Source organism: Jaculus jaculus, chromosome 7 (assembly GCF_020740685.1).
Source record: "Jaculus jaculus isolate mJacJac1 chromosome 7, mJacJac1.mat.Y.cur, whole genome shotgun sequence".
Taxonomy (NCBI): Eukaryota; Metazoa; Chordata; class Mammalia; order Rodentia; family Dipodidae; genus Jaculus; species Jaculus jaculus.
This window is the reverse complement of record NC_059108.1, coordinates 112,286,470-112,307,829: the sequence shown is the minus strand read 5'-3', so window position 1 is coordinate 112,307,829 and position 21,360 is coordinate 112,286,470. Positions and strand designations below refer to the sequence as shown.

At 42.6% G+C, this 21,360-nt stretch overlaps 1 protein-coding gene across 1 annotated transcript in view; it reads left to right on the top strand.

Annotated features, from left to right (window-relative positions):
* Positions 1-21,360, top strand: part of Slc35f4 (solute carrier family 35 member F4) — a 260,362-nt gene that overhangs the window by 217,716 nt on the left and 21,286 nt on the right. The window contains exons 2-3 of the mRNA XM_004649220.3: positions 14,420-14,605; positions 19,728-20,025. Of these exons, the coding sequence (XP_004649277.2) occupies positions 14,420-14,605; positions 19,728-20,025 (484 nt within the window). The remainder of the gene's footprint in view (positions 1-14,419; positions 14,606-19,727; positions 20,026-21,360) is intronic.

The window sequence follows — 21,360 nt, the reverse complement described above, 5'->3', positions numbered from 1 at the left end:
GGCCAGAGCTCCACAATCCCCTCTAAGAGTATTCTCCCAATGACCTAAAAACCTCCATCAGGCTGTCCTCTTAAAAGTGGTGCCACCCAGGACCTTTGAGACTGAAAGTCTGCAGAGCCACAGAGCTGGGTGTGTGTAGAGACTCTAAACAAGTCATGTCAGGCAGGCTCTGCGTTACAAGCTCCAAACATCCAAAAGGGCTGTTGGCAAAAGAAAGATTTACTCGAGGGTTTGGGAGGAGGAACACAAACCTTGAGAAAATGGGCAGGAACTAGGAGGACTGTCCTAACTTGAGACAGCCAGAGAGACGCAGCCAGGGCGATGCTGTGACCGTCACCACTTACGTCCTGACTGTGGCTGCTGCTCAAGGGATTTGAACCATGCTGACTTTGGGAAGAGTCAAAGCTCTGGATGAGAGTGTCTGACCAGATGAAACCAAGTCACGCCTACACTTTGTTCCTGGGCAGGGAAAATTGTTTGGCTTCCTACAGATTTCGTGGTGGGATGTGGGGCCACTGTTTCATGAAGGCTCAGGTAATGACAGAAGGGAACAACAGAAAGGTGTTGGGTGTCCAGCAGATAATGGACAGAAAATTAAAGCATCCTCACTAAAAGTATTCAGCGAGTTGTTAGCAGGGCTAAGAGATGCTTTAAAAACTATTATTTGTCCTTTAGCAATGTAAAGCACTTCTATTGTGCTGGAAAAAAAATTTTAAGAACCGGACTAATATTTCTAAAAAAAAGTCAGGCTATTTTGTGATATTTTTGATGATTCACATCTAGGGTCAGCAAAATAGATTTCAGTCATCTTTGTGGAAAGTACCTTGATGGCACTTAAAGTCCATTCCAGCTTTTGGAGTGTTTAGCAGAAATGATCTAATCTAATTCTACAAATGAGAGAGGAAATAAGGAGTAAGAAGACCAAGTTGCCAGAGCGTAGCTATGGAACAAAAGAGGCAGCTGAAATGCAGAAAGCTGTTCCAGACTTAATGGAACACGAGTGTGGTCAGAACCGTAGTCGAGGGGAAGGGGCCATCCGGGCAGCACTGAGGCGCTCAAGCCTGATGCCAGGGGCAGATACAAAGCCAAGACCCCGCTCAACAAATGGCTGCTATAGGTGCTATTATATTTGAGGAAAAGGAGCCAGAGGCAAGTAAAATCCAAAGCGTGTGTGTGTCTGACCGGTGTAAGAGCAAAAGCAGAAGTCCCCCAGCCCGAGAAGATGCGGGAAAAGCGCTGCAGTCACAGCGCACAGGGCATGACTAGCCTGCGTGCCCAGCGTGTTAGCACTGTGTGCTAGCAATGCGCGTGAAACGACTATTATGAACAGTATTATTTTATGTATTCGTTTATTTAGCTCTATGTGTGTGTATGTAGTATAGGTAAGCCAGGGTTTCTTGCTCCTGCAAAACAACAACAACAACAACAAAAACCACCAGACACTTCTTCCACTTTTTTTTTTGAGGCAAACCCAACAGATTGGCCTTGTGTGTGTGTGTGTGTGTGTGTGTGTGTGTGTGTGTGTGTGTGAAAGAGAGAGAGAAAGAGAGAGAGAGAGAGAGAGAGAGAGAGAGGGAGAGAGAGAATTGACATACTAAGGCCTCCAGCCATTGTAATCAAACTCCGGACACATGTGCCACCTTGTGCGCATGTGTGACATTGTGCATGCTTATGTGGGATCTGGGGAGGCAAATATGGATCTTCAGGCATTGCAGCCAAGCACCTTAACTGCTAAGCCATCTCTCCAACCCACTTGTGCCACTTTTTGTGTTAGTTTTAGGTGGATATCTCAGTAATTGAATACAGAATGGCAGGCTTTGCAAGCAAACACCCTTAGCCTCTGAGCCGTCTCCCCAGCCCCTGTTAATGGTATTTCTACAATCGCCATGAGAACACCTGATCCCAGCCGAGCAAAACAAGGGTGTCATTGCTCTACACAGCCCTAAAGAGGACATCTTAGCTCTTCCTAAAGTGTGTTCATGATTGAACAACTTTGCCAACAGGCAGCTTCCCTCCAGGCTTCCTCTGCCCTCTCTTAACCTCTCTTGCCAGTTTGAGCCAAAAGGCTCATCATTAGGCTTTGCAAGCATGCACCTTAACCACTGAGCTATCTCTCCAGCCCATAAATGTTTATTTAAAAAATTAATCAAAATTTCTGTTCACTCTTTCTCTCTGTGTCTGTCTGTTGCTCTCTAATAAATAAATAAATAAAAATAAAATATAGCTGGGCATGGTGGTGCATGCCTTTAATCCCAGCACTTGGGAGGCAGGGGTAGGAGGATCACCTTGAGTTCGAGGCCACCCTGAGACTACATAAAGAATTCCAGGTCAGCTGAGCTAAGGTGAGACCATACCTTGAAAAACCAAAATAATAATAAATAAATAAATAAATAAGTGGGCTGGAGAGATGGCTTAGCAGTTAAGTGCTTGCCTGTGAAGCCTAAGGACCTTGGTGCAAGGCTTGATTGCCCAGGACCCATGTAAGTCAGATGCAAAAGGTGGTGCATGCATCTGGAGTTCATTTGCAGTGGCTGGAGGCCCTAATGCACCCATTTTCTTTCTGTCTCTCTGTCTCTCTGTCTCTCTCTCTCTCTCTCTGTTGCTCTCAAATAAATAAATAAAAATAAAACAAAAAATTTAAAAAAAAAATTCTGGTTCCGAGAGGTGAATGGTGTTTGATAAGTAACATGGATAGTTCTGGGTGGAGGATAGCTTCCAGTTTTAAAGAATAGTGTCTGAGATGGGGATGTAGCTCATAGGGAGAATACTGGCTTAGCATGCACAGGGTCCTGAGCTTGATTGCCAGTACTACAACCATAAATAGAAAGAAACTAAGATATAAACAGAGAGAGGGAGGAAGGAAGGAAAGAAGAAGAAGAAGGAAGGAAGGGAGAGAGGAAAGAACAAAGAAGGAAGAAAGGAAGGAGAGAAGGAGAGACAGACCAAATTGGAAATTGGAAAACGACTCAGGCATGGACTGCCTACCATGCTGACACTTTCCATAATTCTAAGCCTACATGTTTACCTAAAGAGAAAATGACCCTTAAGCAAATCTAATGTAAACGTCTTCAAAACCCCAGCCAAAAGTGCTGATAATAAGCTGACTACAGGGGAAGATTTTCTGTCACTGCAATGTAAGAGAACATACTTTTTTGAAGCTGAAATATAATGTTGCCTGATCTTTGTGGAATTGTGACATCTCTTCATATGAAAAAATGTTAGGTACTTATTGCTGCATATTAACACAGAGTTTTAGAAGTCCAGGGTTATGGTGGGGTTTTTCTTTTTGTTGTTTTGTTTTGTTTGCTTTCAGTACTTCTCTAAATATATTTTTATTTATTTATTTATTCATTTGAGAGGGAGAAAGAAGCAGAGGAAGGAGCTGGGAGGGAGAGAATGGGCATGTCAGGGTCTCTCGCCACTGCAAATGAACTCTAGATGCATGAGCCCCCTTGTGCATCTGGCTTACTTGGGTCCTGGAGAATTGAACCAGGATCCTCTGGCTTTGCAGGCAAATGCCTTAACCACTGAGCAATCTCTCCAGCCTTCTTTAGCAACTACAACATCTTCATGAAAAGATGATTGCTTTTCTAAAGAACGTCTACCAGTCATTAGTTAGAAGGCTAAGGAGATGGCTCCATGAGTAAAGTGCTTGCTCTGCAAGTGTGAGGACCTACGTTCAGTCCTCAGGACTCACGTCTTGCCAGGCATGGGAGTGTACACCGGTAATCCCGATGGTGGGAAGGCAAAAGCAGGAGGATCCCTTGGGCTCCTTAGCTGGCTAGAGTAGACTTATCTGGTGAACTCCAGGCCAGTGAGTGGGGCTCCTGAAGCTCCTGAGTTTGTTCTTTGACTCGCACCCACAGTCACATGTACCCACCCATGCACACACACATACACATAAAATTAAAAAAAAAAAATAGGGCTGGAGAGATGGCTCAGTGGCTGAGGTGCTTGCCTGCAAAGCCTAATGACATGAGTTTGATTCCCCAGTACCCACGTAAAGCCAGATGCAGACAGGCACAAGCATTGGGAGCTTTCGGCAGCTGGAGGCCCTGGTGCACCCATTCTGTATCGCTCTGTCCCTCCTCTCTCTCTCTCTCTGCTTGCCAATAAATGAATAAAAATATTTAAAAATAATTTAACAGCTGAACATGATGGCTTACACTGCCAATTCCAGCACCTGGGAGGTAGAGGCAGGAGAATCTAGAGTTCAAGGTCATCCTTGGCTACATAGCAAGTTTGAAGCCAGCCAGAGCTATATTAAGACCCTATCTCAAAAACAAACAAACAAACAAAAAACTATGAGATTGGTTGAAAATGTCTAAGCTAACTTAATGGTTAAAATATGATTTGAAATAGTTTGGTGGGAAGTCATCCATCAAAGAAGCTTAAAGCTAAGAGAGATTTATGAGATCATAATATTCACTGGATGCAGTCTCTTGTTCCTCCAGAATCCATCCATCTCCACCCTTCTCCATTTGCCTGCCGCCTGAGTGTTATGGTTGTAAAAACGAAAGAAACAGGCTTTCTGGTCTCCTGGCTTTAGTTTGTTGACAAATGGGGATTCCTGTAGAATATCAAAGGAAAGGATTATTCTCACAGTTCTCACAGTTCCGTTGGCTGCCTACCTTAGTTAAAAGTCATGCAGACCCCAATGAGACAACGCTCTCCTTCCACATTCTTCTAATCACCCTTCCCCCTGTCCCTTCAGGTACATGTGTAGTAAGAGCTGCTGTTAAACTGGAGTATTGCTCTCTACTCTTGCATTCTTCTCACATTTTTATTTATACTGGAATCACCAGGAGAGAGCCCTAAGACCTTAGGGAAGCCGCACTGTAGAATTTCTCATCCCACCTTTCTGAGGCGGGCTATGACAACCTGTGCTTCTAAGAAGCTCCCAGATGTTGCTCAGGTGGGCAGCTTAGCACACAGCCCACATGGGGTTGCATTACTGAATAGGAGGGAGCAAAATCTCTGCGGCACTAAAGGGACTTTGAACTTGCAAAGCCACATATTAATACAAAACCAGACGCATAAGGAATCCAAGGTGGTTATTGGCACTTGCCTGTGCTGCGTCACACGACATCGCTGTAACCTTGGCTCTAAACGGACGTGCTCACTGTGCACGCCTGAAACATCCGGACTCTGATTCAAGACTACTGTATATCATGACTTGCAGCATTTTCTACTTTGCATTGAAAGTTTTCTGCTCTTACAGGAACATAATGATTTAATTATTTTTATTATTTTTTTTTTAGAGAGAGGGATAGACAGAGGGGGGAAAAAGGGAATTGACATGCCAGAGCCTCAGGCACTACATCCAACTCCAGACACTTGCGCCACGTAGTGGGCATGTGCGACCTTGCAATTTGCCTCACCTTTATGCATCTGAGTTACATGGGATCTAGAGAATCGAACATGGGTCCTTAGGCTTTGCAGGCAAGTACCTTAACTGCTAAGCCATCTCTCCAGCCTTTAACTATTTTTTTAAAAACTTAAGTATTTTCCTATTATCAGTCTTCAAATTAGCATATCTTTGGATTATATTGTGAGAATGTTTTCATTTTAAAGGTTGCTGCTCAAGTTGCTGGCTTGAGTTTCATATAAAAAAATCATTAAGTGGACTTTGTCTTGGGATTAAGACAGCAGTTTCGGGCTGGAGAGATGGCATAGCGGTTAAGCACTTGCCTGTGAAGCCTATGGACCCCGGTTCGAGGTTCAGTTCCCCAGGTCCCACGTTAGCCAGATGCACAAGGGGGCGCACGCGTCTGGAGTTCGTTTGCAGAGGCTGGAAGCCCTGGCGCGCCCATTCTCTCTCTCTCCCTCTACCTGTCTTTCTCTCTGTGTCACTCTCAAATAATCAAATAAATAAATAAAAATCTTAAAAAAAAAAAAAAAGACAGCAGTTTCAATAATTTCTGAAATGGCTCAAAACATACTTCTCCATTCAGTGCTATATTTTTATATAAATGGCATTCTCAGCTGTGGTGATTATAAAAGCAAAATATCAATCAACTCTAGAAAAACACTGAGTAGTTCTATGCCCTCTCAAATATTCAGCCAAGATTTAGTTTTTATGTAAAGTAAATAAGCACATCCATCTGGTTCATCTGTAAATTTCTTTTCATCTTTAATAAGTAGTAACATATGTATATGAAAGAACTTCAAAGAAACTTCTTTATGATTTATTATCAGTAAATGTTTGATATGTGTACATATTTTCCCTCAAAACAAAATATCCATATTATTATATATTAATTTACATTTGAGATTTAATTGAAGTTTTTATACTTATTTTGCATGCCTGACTGAAACAAAAAGCCATGAGTCGAAAAGTTTAAGCAGCCTTGTGTAGCAGCCAGCTCCAGAGTCACTGGGATGCACCTCCAGATCAGACACAGTTACAGAGGAAGGGAATTTGATGAAGAAAGAGGGGAAGTTCCATAGTGGCAGAAGAAGTTGACCCCACTTCCACAGGTCCAAACAGAGAGAAAAAAAAGGCACAAGACATATCAGTACCATAAGCAAGCACACTTAGGAACTCCAGACAAAGTTCCAGCACCCTGCATACCTTTAGACTGAAGTTCCAATCCCCTCACACACCTTAGGGCTGGACCCCAAGATCCATGGCACCTACTCCAGCCATGTGGCTGCAGATCAAAATTACACACTTTAATAAAATCTTGAATGAGTCGGGGGCCATCCATTCAATCTACCACACCCTGCCTTAAGGAGGACGTGCCCACTGGTGTCATAGTGGAATGAGTGTTATGAGGAGAAGCAATCACTTTCTGATTGGATTTGAGGCTTGCTCCACAGCCATTCATGTCTGCTATTGTAAACCTGCTCTAAAGCCTGTGGCTTGGAAGGTAAATAGGCCCTAGTGGGGAACAAACGCACTAATGTTACTATACCAAATGGTCATGTTGCCAAACTGCATTCTAAATACTTGCTTATCCCCACAGATTAGCGCTGTTCTCAGCCTTGATCACAGAAGTTTCTTCCTGCAATGGGTAGGGGCTAGGGCAGAGCTGCACAAACAGTTAAAGTGATGAGAAGAAATGACTACTGTGTGCTCAGCTCTAAATTCCTACCCCTCTCACGTTCAACCCTTCTTCTCGTGCATCTGGCGTATGTGGGTCCTGGGGAAGCGAGCCTCGAACCGGGGTCCTTAGGCTTCACGGGCAAGCGCTTAATTGCTAAGCCATCTCTCCAGCCTCCCTTCTTCTTTCTAACTAATTCCCTTCTTACTTTGAAGCCTTTTAAAAATATTTATTTATTTATTTATTTGAGAGAGAGAGGGAGGGAGAGAAAAGAGCACACAGAGAGAGGAAGAGGCAGATAGAGAGAGAGAATGGGTGCACCAGGGCCTCCAGCCACTGCAAATGAACTCCTGACATATGTGGTACCTTGTGCATCTGGCTTATGTGGGTACTGGAGAATTGAACCTAGGTCCTTAAGCATCACAAGCAAGCACCTTAACCACTAAGCCATATCTCCAGCCCTGATATCTTTTTTTTTTAAACCACACTGAACTTAATTATGGTTGCTTGCCTGAGCATGGGCAGGATGCTATTTACTGGAATATGGCAACTTAGCAGTGGTTACACTATGGAAAACATGACCCACCCCTGTTTCCCAGCAAGTTTTAACCACCAATAGCTTCTCTGAGAGGAGTGGGTGCGTGTGAGGCCCTCCCCCGCCCACGATGGAATGTTTCATTGAACTTTAATGTCCATAGGTGAGCCAGGTAGATGGGAGGGCCCTTGTTTAAATGGCATCTGCAGATTTGGTCTGTCACCTTCCTTCTCATCTTGTGCTTGCTGACACAGAACCCTCCCTGGCACATTGCTTTTCATTCACAGTGCCTTCCAAAGGCTTTTTTTTTCCTAGTTAATTTTTTGTTTATTTTTATTTATTTATTTGAGAGCAACAGACAGAGAGAAAGAGGCAGAGAGAGAGAAAGAGAGGGAAGGGGCATGCCAGGGCCACCAGCCACTGCAAACGAACTTCAGATCCTTGTACCCCCTTGTGCATTTGGCTAACATGGGTCTTGGGGAATCGAGCCTTGAAGTGGGGTCCTGAAGCTTCACAGGCAAGTGTCTAACTGCTAAGCCATTCTCCAGCCCTTTCCTAGTTAATTTTTATAGCATGACTTTTCCAGTTGTTATCTGAGAGCCCGGCAATTAAAGCAATTTCTTTTCTTGACCAGCAGCCATGATTCTTCTTTTTTCCCTCTTGCTTTGAAGTCCTGAGAGCAGATCCCCAAGGAGCCATTCTTTCCTGGAAGCTGCAGCCTGAGGCCTCACCACCAGTCAGGAGCTGGAAAAGCAATTGGCATAAGATACAAAACCCTTCTTCGAGATTTTTGACTCTGGGCTGTCCCCATAAGGAGAGGTGCCTCGGTGATGACACCACACTTTGTTCCAGTTGTTCCTGAGGTTTGGGGATATCTTAGAATATTTATTTATCCTGTCTCTGGTTGCTAGCTCATAAGAACGTCCCTTTTCTTCCTTAACCAATTTCAACTGGATTTGCGATGCACCAAGTCAGTGTTCTAATCAAGGAAGTACCGTTAATCATCAGTGTGTTTACCTGCTTGTGGTTAGTCTAGCCATCTGCCCTTAGTGAGCTCTTCCTCTGAGCCACTTAATGGAAACAGAAGAAAGGACCTTCACATAGCTGCTTCCTGGCTTAGTATCTGCACTTGGACATGGCTGAGCCTAGGTCCTTACAAGATTGAGTTGGCCTGGGGTCTTCACCATTGCATACTGTTTGGATCTCAATTAGACAGAATCTCCTTTTCAAGGGACAGGTGTGGGTGGAAGAATAAGAGTCACATGCTCTTTTGTATTCATATCGCAGAATCTTCGGATTGCTCATCATATTATTGAGTTTCAAGGGGTACACATTACATATGTAAGCGTTGGCTTCTACCATCCTCTGACCCTACAGCTTGTTCCTCAGCCAAAAACTGTCAGGTGAAATGCTGTTCGTCTTCCAAGACCATCTCTGCTGTAACCCCAGAGTCTTCTGTGTTCTGGGTTTGACAGTAAATCACTCCCTTTCCTCTTTGTCTCCAGTTTACATAAAATTATGACTCACGGGTTACATGACTGATTTGAATGCAGAGTTGAGAGCCCCATGTAGGCATGGATTTTTAGCCCTTGTCTAATTTTTCCCTTGACACAATGCCTATTAAATAGCAAGTGTTTAATAACTGTTTGTTGAACCAAATTCAATATGGGTGCGTGCGGAACCCAACCAGTGCAAGTGAGGGAATGTCTTGCCTGGACAAATAGTCAAAATGACCCAAAGTAACCCTTCTCCTGTGGCTCAGATGGGCAGACATCTCTAAGAAGTACTGGGGAGATGACCTGTCCTGACTGCTGAGTGATTTCCAGACAATCATTCCTACTGCAGTTCATTTCCCACTAAAGCAAGCAGTGTTAACAACTAAGCATGCAATCCCGGCTTTCACCCAGGCACTCGCTGTGGCATCGAAAGTTACTATGATTTATTCCTAATGCTTCATTGCATCCTGAGTGATAGTGTGATTATTTATTTGTTTGAGACACACAGAGAGAATAAGCAAGCCAGGGCCTCCAGCCATTGCAAATGAACTCCAGACACATGCTCTACCACCTTGTGCATCTGGCTTACGTGGGTCCTGGGGAATTGAACCTGGGTCATTGGCTTTACAGGCAAGCATCTTACCCACTAAGCCATCCCTCCAGCCCTGAATGTTTATTTTTGTCATAGCCAGTTTCATATTGATTGATTGGTATGAGACCATGTAGGAGAAGACAGTGTCTTCTATCCAGGATTAGGAGGTGACTTCATGGCTGAAGCCCTGAATGTGTGTGCCTCTTAGGCCTGGTCAAGAAGCTTACAGTTTCCTTCTTTTTAGAAAGATGACTAAAATATCTCTAGTACATGAACCAATGATGAATTTCTTACACAATCCAGCCACTGGTTCCTGGTCATACAGGAACAAGAAGTACAAATGCCAGGATGCAATATTTCTAGTGAAAACAAGGACACAAGATAAATCTAACATTTTGGGGCTAGGGGTATAGCTGAGTGGTAGAAGAACATGTGCTTAACATGCCTGAGGCCCTAGGTTTGATCTTCAATACCACAGAACAACGGCATTTAAGAAAACTCAACACTTACACAGGGTTACCAATTCCATCCCAAGCAGCTAGCCAACCAATTTCTTTTTTTTTTAAGTTTTTTTTTTAATTTTTATTAACATTTTCCATGATTATAAAATATATCCCATGGTAACTCCCTCCCTCCCCACCTCCACACTTTCCCATTTGAAATTCCATTCTCCATCATATTACCTCCCCATTACAATCATTGTAATTACATATATACAATATCAACCTATTAAGTATCCTCCTCCCTTCCTTTCTCTTCCCTTTATGTCTCCTTTTTAACTTACTTAGCCAACCAATTTCTACACTTCCTCCTTTCCACCTGCAATCACTGAGAGGTCACAAAAGAAAAACTGATAATACCTAAGAAATGATTTTTAAAAACAGACAAAACCTTGCAAAAACAAAGTATAAAAGATACTTGAATGTTAATTTTTATTTTAAGTTTCTTAGAGTACCTGTGCATCAGCCCCCCTTGAGAAACATTAGTAACTGAGAGCTCATTGAAACTTAGTGTCTTGCCATTGAACATTAGCAGAGTAATTGTTATATGAAGCTTTTGTTGACTTTTTGAGTAGCTGTACATCTTAAAAATCTAATGTTTAATAAATTTTAATTAGGCCAAATTGAGGACTTTTACAAATAACTGCATCTTTATGCTTCTACACTTTTTTTTTTCCAAAAGTACAAAAGAAAACAAAGAGTTAAAAAAAACATAACATGAGCTGTTATCATGGGTGGAGATACCCAAAGGGACTAAAACATTTTTCTGAGGTTATGCTCTTCTGCTCGGTTCTTATTGGGAGTTCTTGTTGGTTCTTGAAAGCTGAGGAGTCCACACTTTCTTTATTCTGGAAACCACCACTTTGCAAGGAGTTCTTTTGACTTCTTCAGGTGGTCATTAACTGTCATACTTACCTTTGTGTTGTTGTGTTTGCGTTACCCAACCAGAAGCAGCTGGTGAGAAGAAAGAGTTTATTTCGGGCTTACGATTTTGAGGGGAAGTTTCATCATGGGAAGAAAGTATGACAAAGCAGAGGCTTGGCATCACATCGTGCCACAGAAGCTGGCATGTAGCAGCAAGAACAAGATAGCTCTAGCAAGGGAGCGGGGATTGGCTTTTAGCTCGCAAAGGCCCACACCAAGCAACATACCACCACCAGGAAGGACGCACCAGGTGGGGATTGAGTATGTGGCTTAATCACAAGTAAAAGACGCTTTGGGGGCCATTTCATAGTGCAACTGCCACATTAGCAGTTCAAGATTCAAGGCCAAATGAGGGCTGGAGAGATGGCTTAGCGGTTAAGCGCTTGCCTGTGAAGCCTAAGGACCCCGGTTCGAGGCTCTATTCCCCAGGACCCACGTTAACCAGATGCACAAGGGAGCGCATGCATCTGGAGTTCGTTTGCAGTGGCTGTAGGCCCTGGCATGCCCATTCTGTCAGTCTCTCTCTCTCTCTCTGCCTTTCTCTCTCCGTCTGTTGCTCTCAAATAAATAAATAAAAATAAACAAAATTAAAAAAAAAAGATTTAAGGCCAAATGAAAGCAAGGATGCCACTGAGAGTTCAAGATTTTAGTTTTTATTAGACACTTTCTATTATCTAAAAGTGCTACGCTGTGACAGAGTTGCCATGACACAGAATGATGCCCCTGTTCACAGAATGATGCCCCTGTTAGAGAACAATACTCCTGTTACCATCTGGTCAGTAAGAAGAAAAGAAGTCATGGACCATCATGAAGAACAAACACAAATGTCCGGAGAATGCAGAGAGCTGTGAACCTTTCTCGGCACACAAGTATCCAAGTTGATTCTGGTACCCTGTACCTAATCAGCCCAGTGAACCTCTGGCAGAGCCTACAAGTGTGGTTTTAGGACACAAAGTGCATACAGCATTTCACCCAATTCTTAGATACCATAAAAAAAAGTGTTAGATGAGGGCTGGGGAAATGGCTTAGCAGTTAAGGTGTTTGCCTGCTAAGCCTAAGGATCATGGTTCGATTCCCCAAGACTCACAGAAGCCAGATGCACAAGGAGGCACATACGTCTGGAGTTTGATTGCAGTGGCTAGAGGCCCTGGCATGCCCATTCTCTCTTTCTGTCTCTTCCTCTTTCTCTCTCTCTCAAATAAATAAATAAAATATTTAAAAAGTGTTAGATGACTGATAGATAATGGTAGATAAATAGATAGTGGTAGATAGATAGATAATGGTAGATAGATGCAGAGGTAATTATGGTTTTATATATATATATATATATATATATTAGTGAGTTAACATACATAGGCATATATCTAGATGCATAGGTACTTCCAAATACAATAAGCTTCCTCACAACTAGAAACTGGTTTCTAAATACCATACTTCAAGGAAAAAAAAATGAGTCATTTAAGAAGGAGGACACAGAAAATAAAAGATACACCCTGGCTGGAGAGACGGCTGAGTCGGTGAAGTACTATGCAAGCATGAGGACTTGAGTTCAGATCCTTAGCAGCCAGCTGAAAGCCAGGCGTGGCAGAGTGCCTCTGCAGCTCCAGGGCTTGGGGAGGCAGAGAAAGGGGATGTGAACATGCACGCACACACACAACACACTCACACACACACTTGCACAAAAAGAAGAGCATAATGAATGAATGAATGGATAAATGAGAAATGTAGAAATAAATAAATAAGAGCATGCCAGAGGGACTCAGAAGCCAATTTGAAGTTATTTGAGCAAAAAAAAAAAAAAAAAAAAAGTCAATAATGCAGGTTTGATGGCTTGATTGTAATCCAAAATATGAAATAAACATACTCGGGCCCACACTGATATAGATTGTTAAATACGTAAAGACATATGAGAATGAAGGTCAATTTCTCTTTATATATCAGATAATAAATGTAGACAATCACCCTCCAGAAGGTAAAGTTTGAAACCTCCCTCTTTCGCTACAAAAGAATAGAAAAAGCTAGAGTAGATAAAAGGGAAGAAAGAAACCTGAAAAACATTGCCTTGGCCATGTGGCCATGGTTAGCATCATTAATGATGCCATCCTGTAGCAAAGAATGACTGGTGATACAGAATAAGAAATATGCTAGGGTTGGAGAGATGGCTTAGCGGTTAAGTGCTTGCCTGTGAAGCCTAAGGACACTGGTTCGAAGCTTGATTCCCCAGGACCCACATTAGCCAGATGCACAAGTGGGGGGGGACGCATATGTCTGGAGTTTATTTGCAGTGGCTGGAGGCCCTGGCAAGTCCATTTTTTCTCTTTCTCTCTCTCCCTGTCACTTTCAAATAAATAAATAATTTTTAAAAAGAAATATACTTCTCTCTAGCATTCTTCCCCCAAACCTGCATCCCTAGCATTATTGTGGGAGAAAAATAAAATAAAATCTGGAAAACTCCATTTGAGAAACTTTACAAAGTAACTTAGCAACGCTTCTCAAGTCTGGCAGCATTATGAAGAAACAAAGAAACCTGAGAAAGTATCGGAGAGCACAGGCGGCTAAGGAGACACGGTGACTAGGTAACATGGTGCTCCAGATGAGGTTCTGGAATAACAAAAGGACATCAGTGATAAAGCTGGTGGGAGTCAAATGAAGTCTGACGTTTAACAGCAATGCCCCAATGTTTCTCTCTTAATGTTGGCAAGTTCATCATTTTGGGTGGGAGCATCCAAGATCAGGCAGCAGGAGGAGTTGGGTATGGTTCCCTGTACAACTATGTTGGTTGGAGCCCATGAAACCAACCCTGGGATGGAAATTCATGGGGCATTAATTAGAAGAGGAGGGGACTTATTCTGTGGGGCATCTTGAGGGCTGAATTTTCATCTATCTCACACAAAGCCTCCTGATCAAGGAACTCATGACATTGGACATCAGTGGCCAAACTAGTGGAAACATGCGGTGTATTTGAGAGGAGATGCTATTGGCAGCTTCATCCTTTAGGGAAGGAATGGGTAGAAGTAAATATAACACTGTGGCTGGGTTAAAAGTTTTAATTCAGGACAAAAATTTTCCACCCAAGCACCATCTTCTAATATTCATCTCTAGTTCATGGTCCTATCTAAAAAAAAAAAAAGAAAGAAATCTCTTATCTTAGAGAGCCAGAGCTTAGCAATGTAATGTTTCCTTTACAGGAGTCCCTTTTTAGAATTATAACTGAGTTCATTGGGACTGTCATTGCTGTGGTCATAGATTTGCCACAAAGGAAGATGAAATGCACTGGCCGTTTGTCCCACAGGATGTTCTCAAACTGTTGTGCACTGTCTTCCCAGGTACCTCCAGATCATCAGTCACCAGATGTAAGCCAGGAGCCAACTGCCCCAGCTCACATAGCGGCATCAGTAGACAACTGTCCCCTCTGCCTGTCACTGAAGATTCTTCTGCTCCTATCCTTGAACTTCAGAGCCGAGGGTCCTCTGGAGTTTGCGGACATAGAGCTGAGAGGCCCAACAGATCAGGTATGTGGGTGGCCAACTCTTAAGTAGCAGAGGATCTTTGTAGTCTTCTAGCCAACCATGTAAAGCTCTCACTTTGGCTATAGCATGAGGAGACATTTCATGGACTCTTGTGAGCAGGTAGAAGGATGGTGGGACAAGGGGAGATGCGATTGATTTGGGGTAAACGCTGTCACAGAGTAATTGAATACCCAAACCTATCCTATCGTGAAAAACGTACAGCATAGTTAGGTAATGACTTCTGATGGAGTTTACAAGATAGCTCACTGTCTCTTCTTCACATGACAAAAACCCAGCATCTCCCAGCCCAGTGTGAAATTGTACTAACGCACTTGTGCCCATTCTGAAAAGAGTATGGACTCCACTAAAATCAACGAGGCTGGTTTATTTATTTACTTGTTTTTATCACAACTACCAGTCCCTGAAGTCCTTCCAGTTTTTCCCACCTTTTTGCTTCCTGTCGGGGACTTAACTGCCCTCCCTGATTAGCATTTTCTGATTGGTTGAAACCATTAGCTTCACCTCACATCCAACTGCTCACCAACTTCTGGGTCCTTGACTTGCTAGAACCATCTCATAACTGTGCTCATGAATTCCCATAGGACTTTGAAGTTCTAAATGTAGCTTGATCCACCAGTTCAGCCCAAGACCATTGCTTTTTAGTGCTATTCCAGAAAGCCCCAAGTTCATACTTCCTCTCATTAAATGACCACACATCTACCTTCCCCAAAATAAATAATAATAATAATAATAATAATAATAATAATAAGTATGTAGTAACAAACACTTAGAGAGAGGGAGAGAAAGAGACACACAGAGAGAGAGAAAGAGTGAGAATGGGCATGCCAGGGCCTCTAGCCACTGCAAATGAACTCCAGATGCATGTGCCATCACCTGCATCTGGCTTACGTGGGACCTAGAGAATCAAAGTTGGGTCCTTGGGCTTCACAGGCGTGCGCCTTAACCGCTAAGCTATCTTTCCAGCCCATTCCCGAGCTTTTGCTCATCACTACCCGTCACTGCAGGAGCCTCCTGGGCAGGGGGTCTTGCTGCTGCCTTTCCGATGTGGGGTCATGTACTTGAATTCAGGTGGGATCACCTCTCTACACCTTCCCACATGCATTTGAAAAATTTCCTGCACATGTTCTGTCAGGTTGGCTAGAAACATATTAAAGTCCTTTATAGCCTTCAAAACAGTAGCAAAACAGCAAAAATTAAAAATCATGCCAGGCATGGTGGTGCACACCTTTAATCCCAGCACTTGGGAGGTAGAGGTAGGAGGATCGCCATGAATTCAAAGCCACCCTGAGACTACAGAGTGAATTCCAGGTCAGCCTGGGTTAGAGTGAGACCCTACCTCAAAAAAAAAAAAAAATCATCTGAAATGACTGGGTAATTAAAGGGAAAAAAAACAGAACACTAAAAACCTTCATTTATTAAATAAAAATGGCAACTCATGAGAGTCAATTGGGGTGGTAGGTAAATTTTAAAATGGAAATGGATAGAGGGGATGGAAAGGCCTCTTCTAGAAAACCATTAATTTGAGAATAGATTTTTTATATTAATAGACAATTTTTAAAACCAGACTATTTTCAAATGTTATCTCTCCAATTATAGTGGCCTCAAGACTAAAAATCTTTGAAAGGTTAATAAAGGTATACTTTTCTTGAATTTTCAGAAAGCTTTCATTGGCTTGTAATCATATTCCTATTACCCCAGTTGTCTGCGGAACAGTGTTGTAGTTAATTAAATATGTTCACGAATAAAGACATAGCCCATACGTCATATGAATGTCAAAGACCATTTCACTAAAGATCACTGGGAACATGATACTCTCTGTGATGACTTGAAGATATTCCAGTGACCCAAAGAGAAGAAGGAAAAGGCAAACCATATAGAGAACAGCTCACTGCGATCTTAAGAACATTGTTGGGCTGGATAGATGGCTCAGCAGTTAAGGTGTTTGCCTGCAAAACCAAAGGACCCCAGTTCGATTCCCCAGGATCCACATAAGCCAGATGCACAAGGTGGGGCAGGTGTCTGGAGTTCATTTGCTGTGGCTAGAGGCCCTGGTGTGCCCATCCTTTCTCTCTCTCTCTCTAAAATAAATAAATAAATAAATAAAATACTTTTTTAAAAAAGAATGTTGTCATACTTACCCTTAAAGTGACTCTCATGAGGTGGCTGTTATCACAGTGACAGAGAAAGACTCTGCCTGCAATTCAGCATGCACTGGGGACTGTGCAATGGCAGAGCTGGGCCTTAACCTCACCTTTCCAGTCACCTCTACCTTTGATTTGCATGATTCCAATACAGGGTTCTAGAAATGGACAGAATCCCTCATCAACCAATTAAATGATATCTATAAAATGATAACTCTAAATAGGACTTAGAAAAATCATACTTCAAATTGACAGAAAAGCATAAAATCTCCTATTTTTTGTAAAAGTAAAGAGTTGTCTACAATTATATTTAGCTAACAGAGAAGAAAACCTGGTTAACAGTATGGAAGGATTTAGGTGAATCACCAAAAGCACTGAGCATGGTAAAATGGAGGTACGAAGTGATCTTTAAAGAAGATGATATTGAAGGCACATTTCCCTCAAAGGGCCATTTAAAACTATTATAGATTTATTCATCCTTTATAATATGATCTCAAGAGTAATGAGGCCTGAGGTATAATACCTAACCTTCAAGTATCTCTTCTCCTAAGTCTACCACTCCTACTAAAAAACAAACATTTCATCGAACCATTTTTGAAACTCCCAGGGCTCAAATGGAAAGCTGGAACCTGCAAGTCTAGATGGACTGAGTGCTCAGAATAGAAAGCTAGGACCCAGGCTGGAGAGATGGCTTAACAGTTAAGGCACTTGCCTGCAAAGCCAAAGAACCTAGATTCGACTCCCCAGGACCCATGTAAGCCAGATACACAAGGGGGTGCACATATCTGAAGTTTGTTTGCAGTGATTAGAGGGCCTGGCCTTCCCATTCTCTCTCTCTCTCTCTCTTTCTCTCTCCCTGCCTATTTCTGTATCTCTCTCAAATAAATAAATAAATAAAAAGAAAAGAAAAGAAATCTAGGACCCTAGAGTTATACTGGCTTTTCAGCCTGGCAGAGCTCTTACTCTGAGCCTTGGTTTGGTTTAGATTCTCATCTGTAAAGTGGTAATAGCAGTCCCTACTGAGTAGGTAAGTTTAGCAAGTTTGCGGTTGTTTTTATTTTTATTATTATTCTGTCCTCCTATTATAATAGTGTCTAATCCAACCTCCTCGTCTATCCTCATTTTTCTCTCTCCTTTTTGTATAAGTCATGGGACATTTGCTGAACTGTTATCAAAAGCAGGTATTATTATCTGCACTCAGCCAAGAGAGCTGTCCCCGGCTTCCAGGTTGAGCTCAATGTCACAGCAGTAGGAGAGTTCTCCTGACCGCTTTCTCCCCTCTGTGTTCCTCAGCCTTGGGTAGCCTCACCTCTGTAGGAACTGGTCCTTCCAGCCTTGTCATCAGACCATGAGCTCAAGTCCTTCATCTTTGAATTCCTAGACTCACTGAGACAACTAGCTCTGGTAGAGTTGCCCACACCCTGCAATTTTTTTGTTGAATCCATAAGAAAATGCCACTTTGCACTTTGAGGTGCCTTAGGCCCCAAGAATTCAGGGCTAATCTGTAAGACCTACAGGTCACCTAGAAAACTGCTCTGTTCATACTTACTTAGTTTATATTCCAAAATAAACCATTCACTTTCAGAGTTTACTCTTTCCGAATGACTATGCCAGAAAGATTTAGCTGGGTAAAGGTTTTTAACCCAGGGGGACAGTCATGCCTGGATCATTAGCAGTAGGGACACATTCAGTCAGGTTCTAAAAAGGTCCGTTGAGGACCGGAGATATGGCTTAGGGGTTAAGATGCTTGTCTGCAAAGCCAAAGGACCCAGGTTTGATTCCCCAGAACCCACATAAGCCAGATGCGCAAAGTGGTGCATGTGTCTGGAGTTCATTTTCAGTGGCTCAAGACCCTGGCATTCCCATTCTCTCTGTCTCTTCAAATAAAATACATAAATAAATAAAAATAAAATGGTCCATGGAGAAGCCCTACCCACTGCCACTTGTGGCATGTGGATTTCACCCCTCGTCTTGGTATAATGCCTAAGGTAGGTACCTGCAAATATAAGAAAATCCTGCCAAGACTTCTGCTACTACAATGGATACTACAATGTGGGATCTTAGCTTGGGGACTGAGGGTGACCTCTGCTCTGGCTCAACTTTCTGATAGGTACACGAATTCATTATGTCCCACTTGTTTTCTCCATCAGGGTAGAACGTTTTTATGATTGTCAATTTTAGAGAGTTCTGACAATTTTAATGTGAAAAATGCTGCCACATTTTCTCAGTGAATATAAAAACACAAACAGAGGCTGTTGTGTTCCCAGAAATACATTAACTAGTAATTTGTTATGAGATGGAAAATGGCTTCGTATAGTCAGGACTGGCTTTGTTCTTGGGACACACTGCTTTTCATTTTAGTAGTCATCTGGTGCAAATTCAAAAAATCTCTCAGTAGAAGATAAAAACAAATATTTATTTCTCACTTGCTTTTCACATTGGAGGATATAGGGTGGCTTTGTCTGTCTTCTACTCTTCCCCCTCATAGGTGGTTAAACAAACAACAACAACAAAAAACCCAAAACCAGTTTCTATCTGGGAGTGTCCATTTTAGTAAACAAGGGGTAGAGTGAGAGAACTGGTGGAGCCTTGCAATGCGTCTGAGAGCTTCCGCTAGGAGGTGACCAAATTCCCATCTGCCAGTGTGGGATTGGATAAAGCAGGTCACATGGCCATGGCAGCTTAGCTAATGTGGAATGCTCTTAAAAGAAGAAAGCAGGGCACCACAGGCATGGGCACATTTATGTGCTGCAGGGGGTCCAGGTCCACACAGAACCAGGAAGATAATCCAGATCAAGAATGAGCAGAACCATCAGTTTCTCCTGATGATGGCAGAACAGGATAAATAGTGATGATGCCACTGGCAGGCTCTTGAATTGTACCCTTCTTTCTCAGGGAGGTGACACGTTTGCTGTTTTATCTCCTGCTTTCCTCACCTGCGTATTCCTCTCTCTTGTTTTCAGGGGATGACGGGACACAGACCCACACTGAGAACAGCAGCCCAGAAAACAGAATCAAAGCTCGCTGCCTGTCCTGCACGTCCGTGGTTCTCAAGGCCATCTGGGGACTCTTGATCATCTTGTCAGTGTCATCGTCTTGGGTTGGAACCACACAAATTGTAAAAATTACTTATAAGAACTTCTACTGTCCATTTTTCATGACGTGGTTTTCAACAAACTGGAACATTATGTTTTTCCCAGTCTATTATTCGGGTCATCTTGCCACTGCTCAAGAAAAGCAATCTCCAATGAAAAAATTCAGGTACTTGCCAAGTTTCGTGGTCTGTAGGAGATGTCTAAAGATATGTTTGATGTAACCAGCGTATTTTTAATCTCTTCAGAATAGGAGTAGAGTTCACTTTGGGAAGTGGAGATGCTAATAGTTGACATGAACACAGGAAACAGAATCAGTCCTCCACCCACCCCAAATGTATTCACTAGGCACTGTGCTGGTACTTCTGAACACCTTGCCTTACTTCACTGTGGTAAAAACATCCTCCTTGTCACAGAAGGAATTCCGATAGGTTAAACAGCTGCCCAAAGTCACACAGTTGTATATAATACAACTCTGATTTTACACTAACAGTCAATCCATCTCTTTAAGTCATGTTTTAAGTGGATCTTAAACTCAAAAAAAAAATTGTATTAGTAAGATGAACTACTGTTACACAAACATTTCCTGATTATTCCTGGCACTTTAGTGCCTAAGCAGATAAAATGACCTGCCTTCTTGGGAAGGAGGCTTGGCACTAGGAGACTCGGAGAGATACATGCGTGTCTCTGGTAGTGGGAGTATGCTAGAAGGCAAGCCTTGTCTCTTGTTTCTAGCCTAGTTCCCAGAGCCTCCTGGGGAGTCTCATGGTTCTAGTGTTTTCTCCTTGCTAAGTATGGCCTCTGGAGGCCTCTTGAAGAATGCTCAGGAAGAGGACAGGGCTGATGTCAGCCCCATACAGCACTCAAGGAAAGCAAAAGCAGCACTGGGGTCATAGGATTTATTGTTGGTAAACAGTGTCTCAGAGAGGAAAGGCCCAGAGCTAAAGAATGCCATCCACAGCATCCTCATCCCTGAGAGGAAACCGGACAGACCTCAGCATACGGGCACTGCTCCTCAGCAGACTGACCAGCACAGCTCTCTTGCCCCTAGGTTCATCAACAAGAATGACTATTATGATTGTGCATTTTAAACCCAGTCCTTAAAATCTAACAATCTGTGTGGTAGGTCTACCTTCGACTTCCATTTCGTGTTAGTGGGTTGGAATGTTGAAGTCATAATGTGAGCTGATTTTCTATATGTATCTATGAAGATTGAGTTGTAAGGAAACAAAACAAATTTTATTTATTTATTTATTTATTTATTTATTTATTTATTTATTTATTTGAGAGAGAGAGAATGGGCGCACCAGGTCTTCCAGCCACTGCAAATGAACTCCAGACACATGCACCACCTTGTGCTCATGGGGGTGTTGGAGAATCAAACCGGAATCCTTAGTCTTTGCAGGCAAGTGCCTTTGCAGCCACTAAGCCGTCTTTCTAGCCCCTAAAACTAATTTTAAAAATCCATGTTACAGGCATGGTGGCACATTCCTTTAATCCCAGC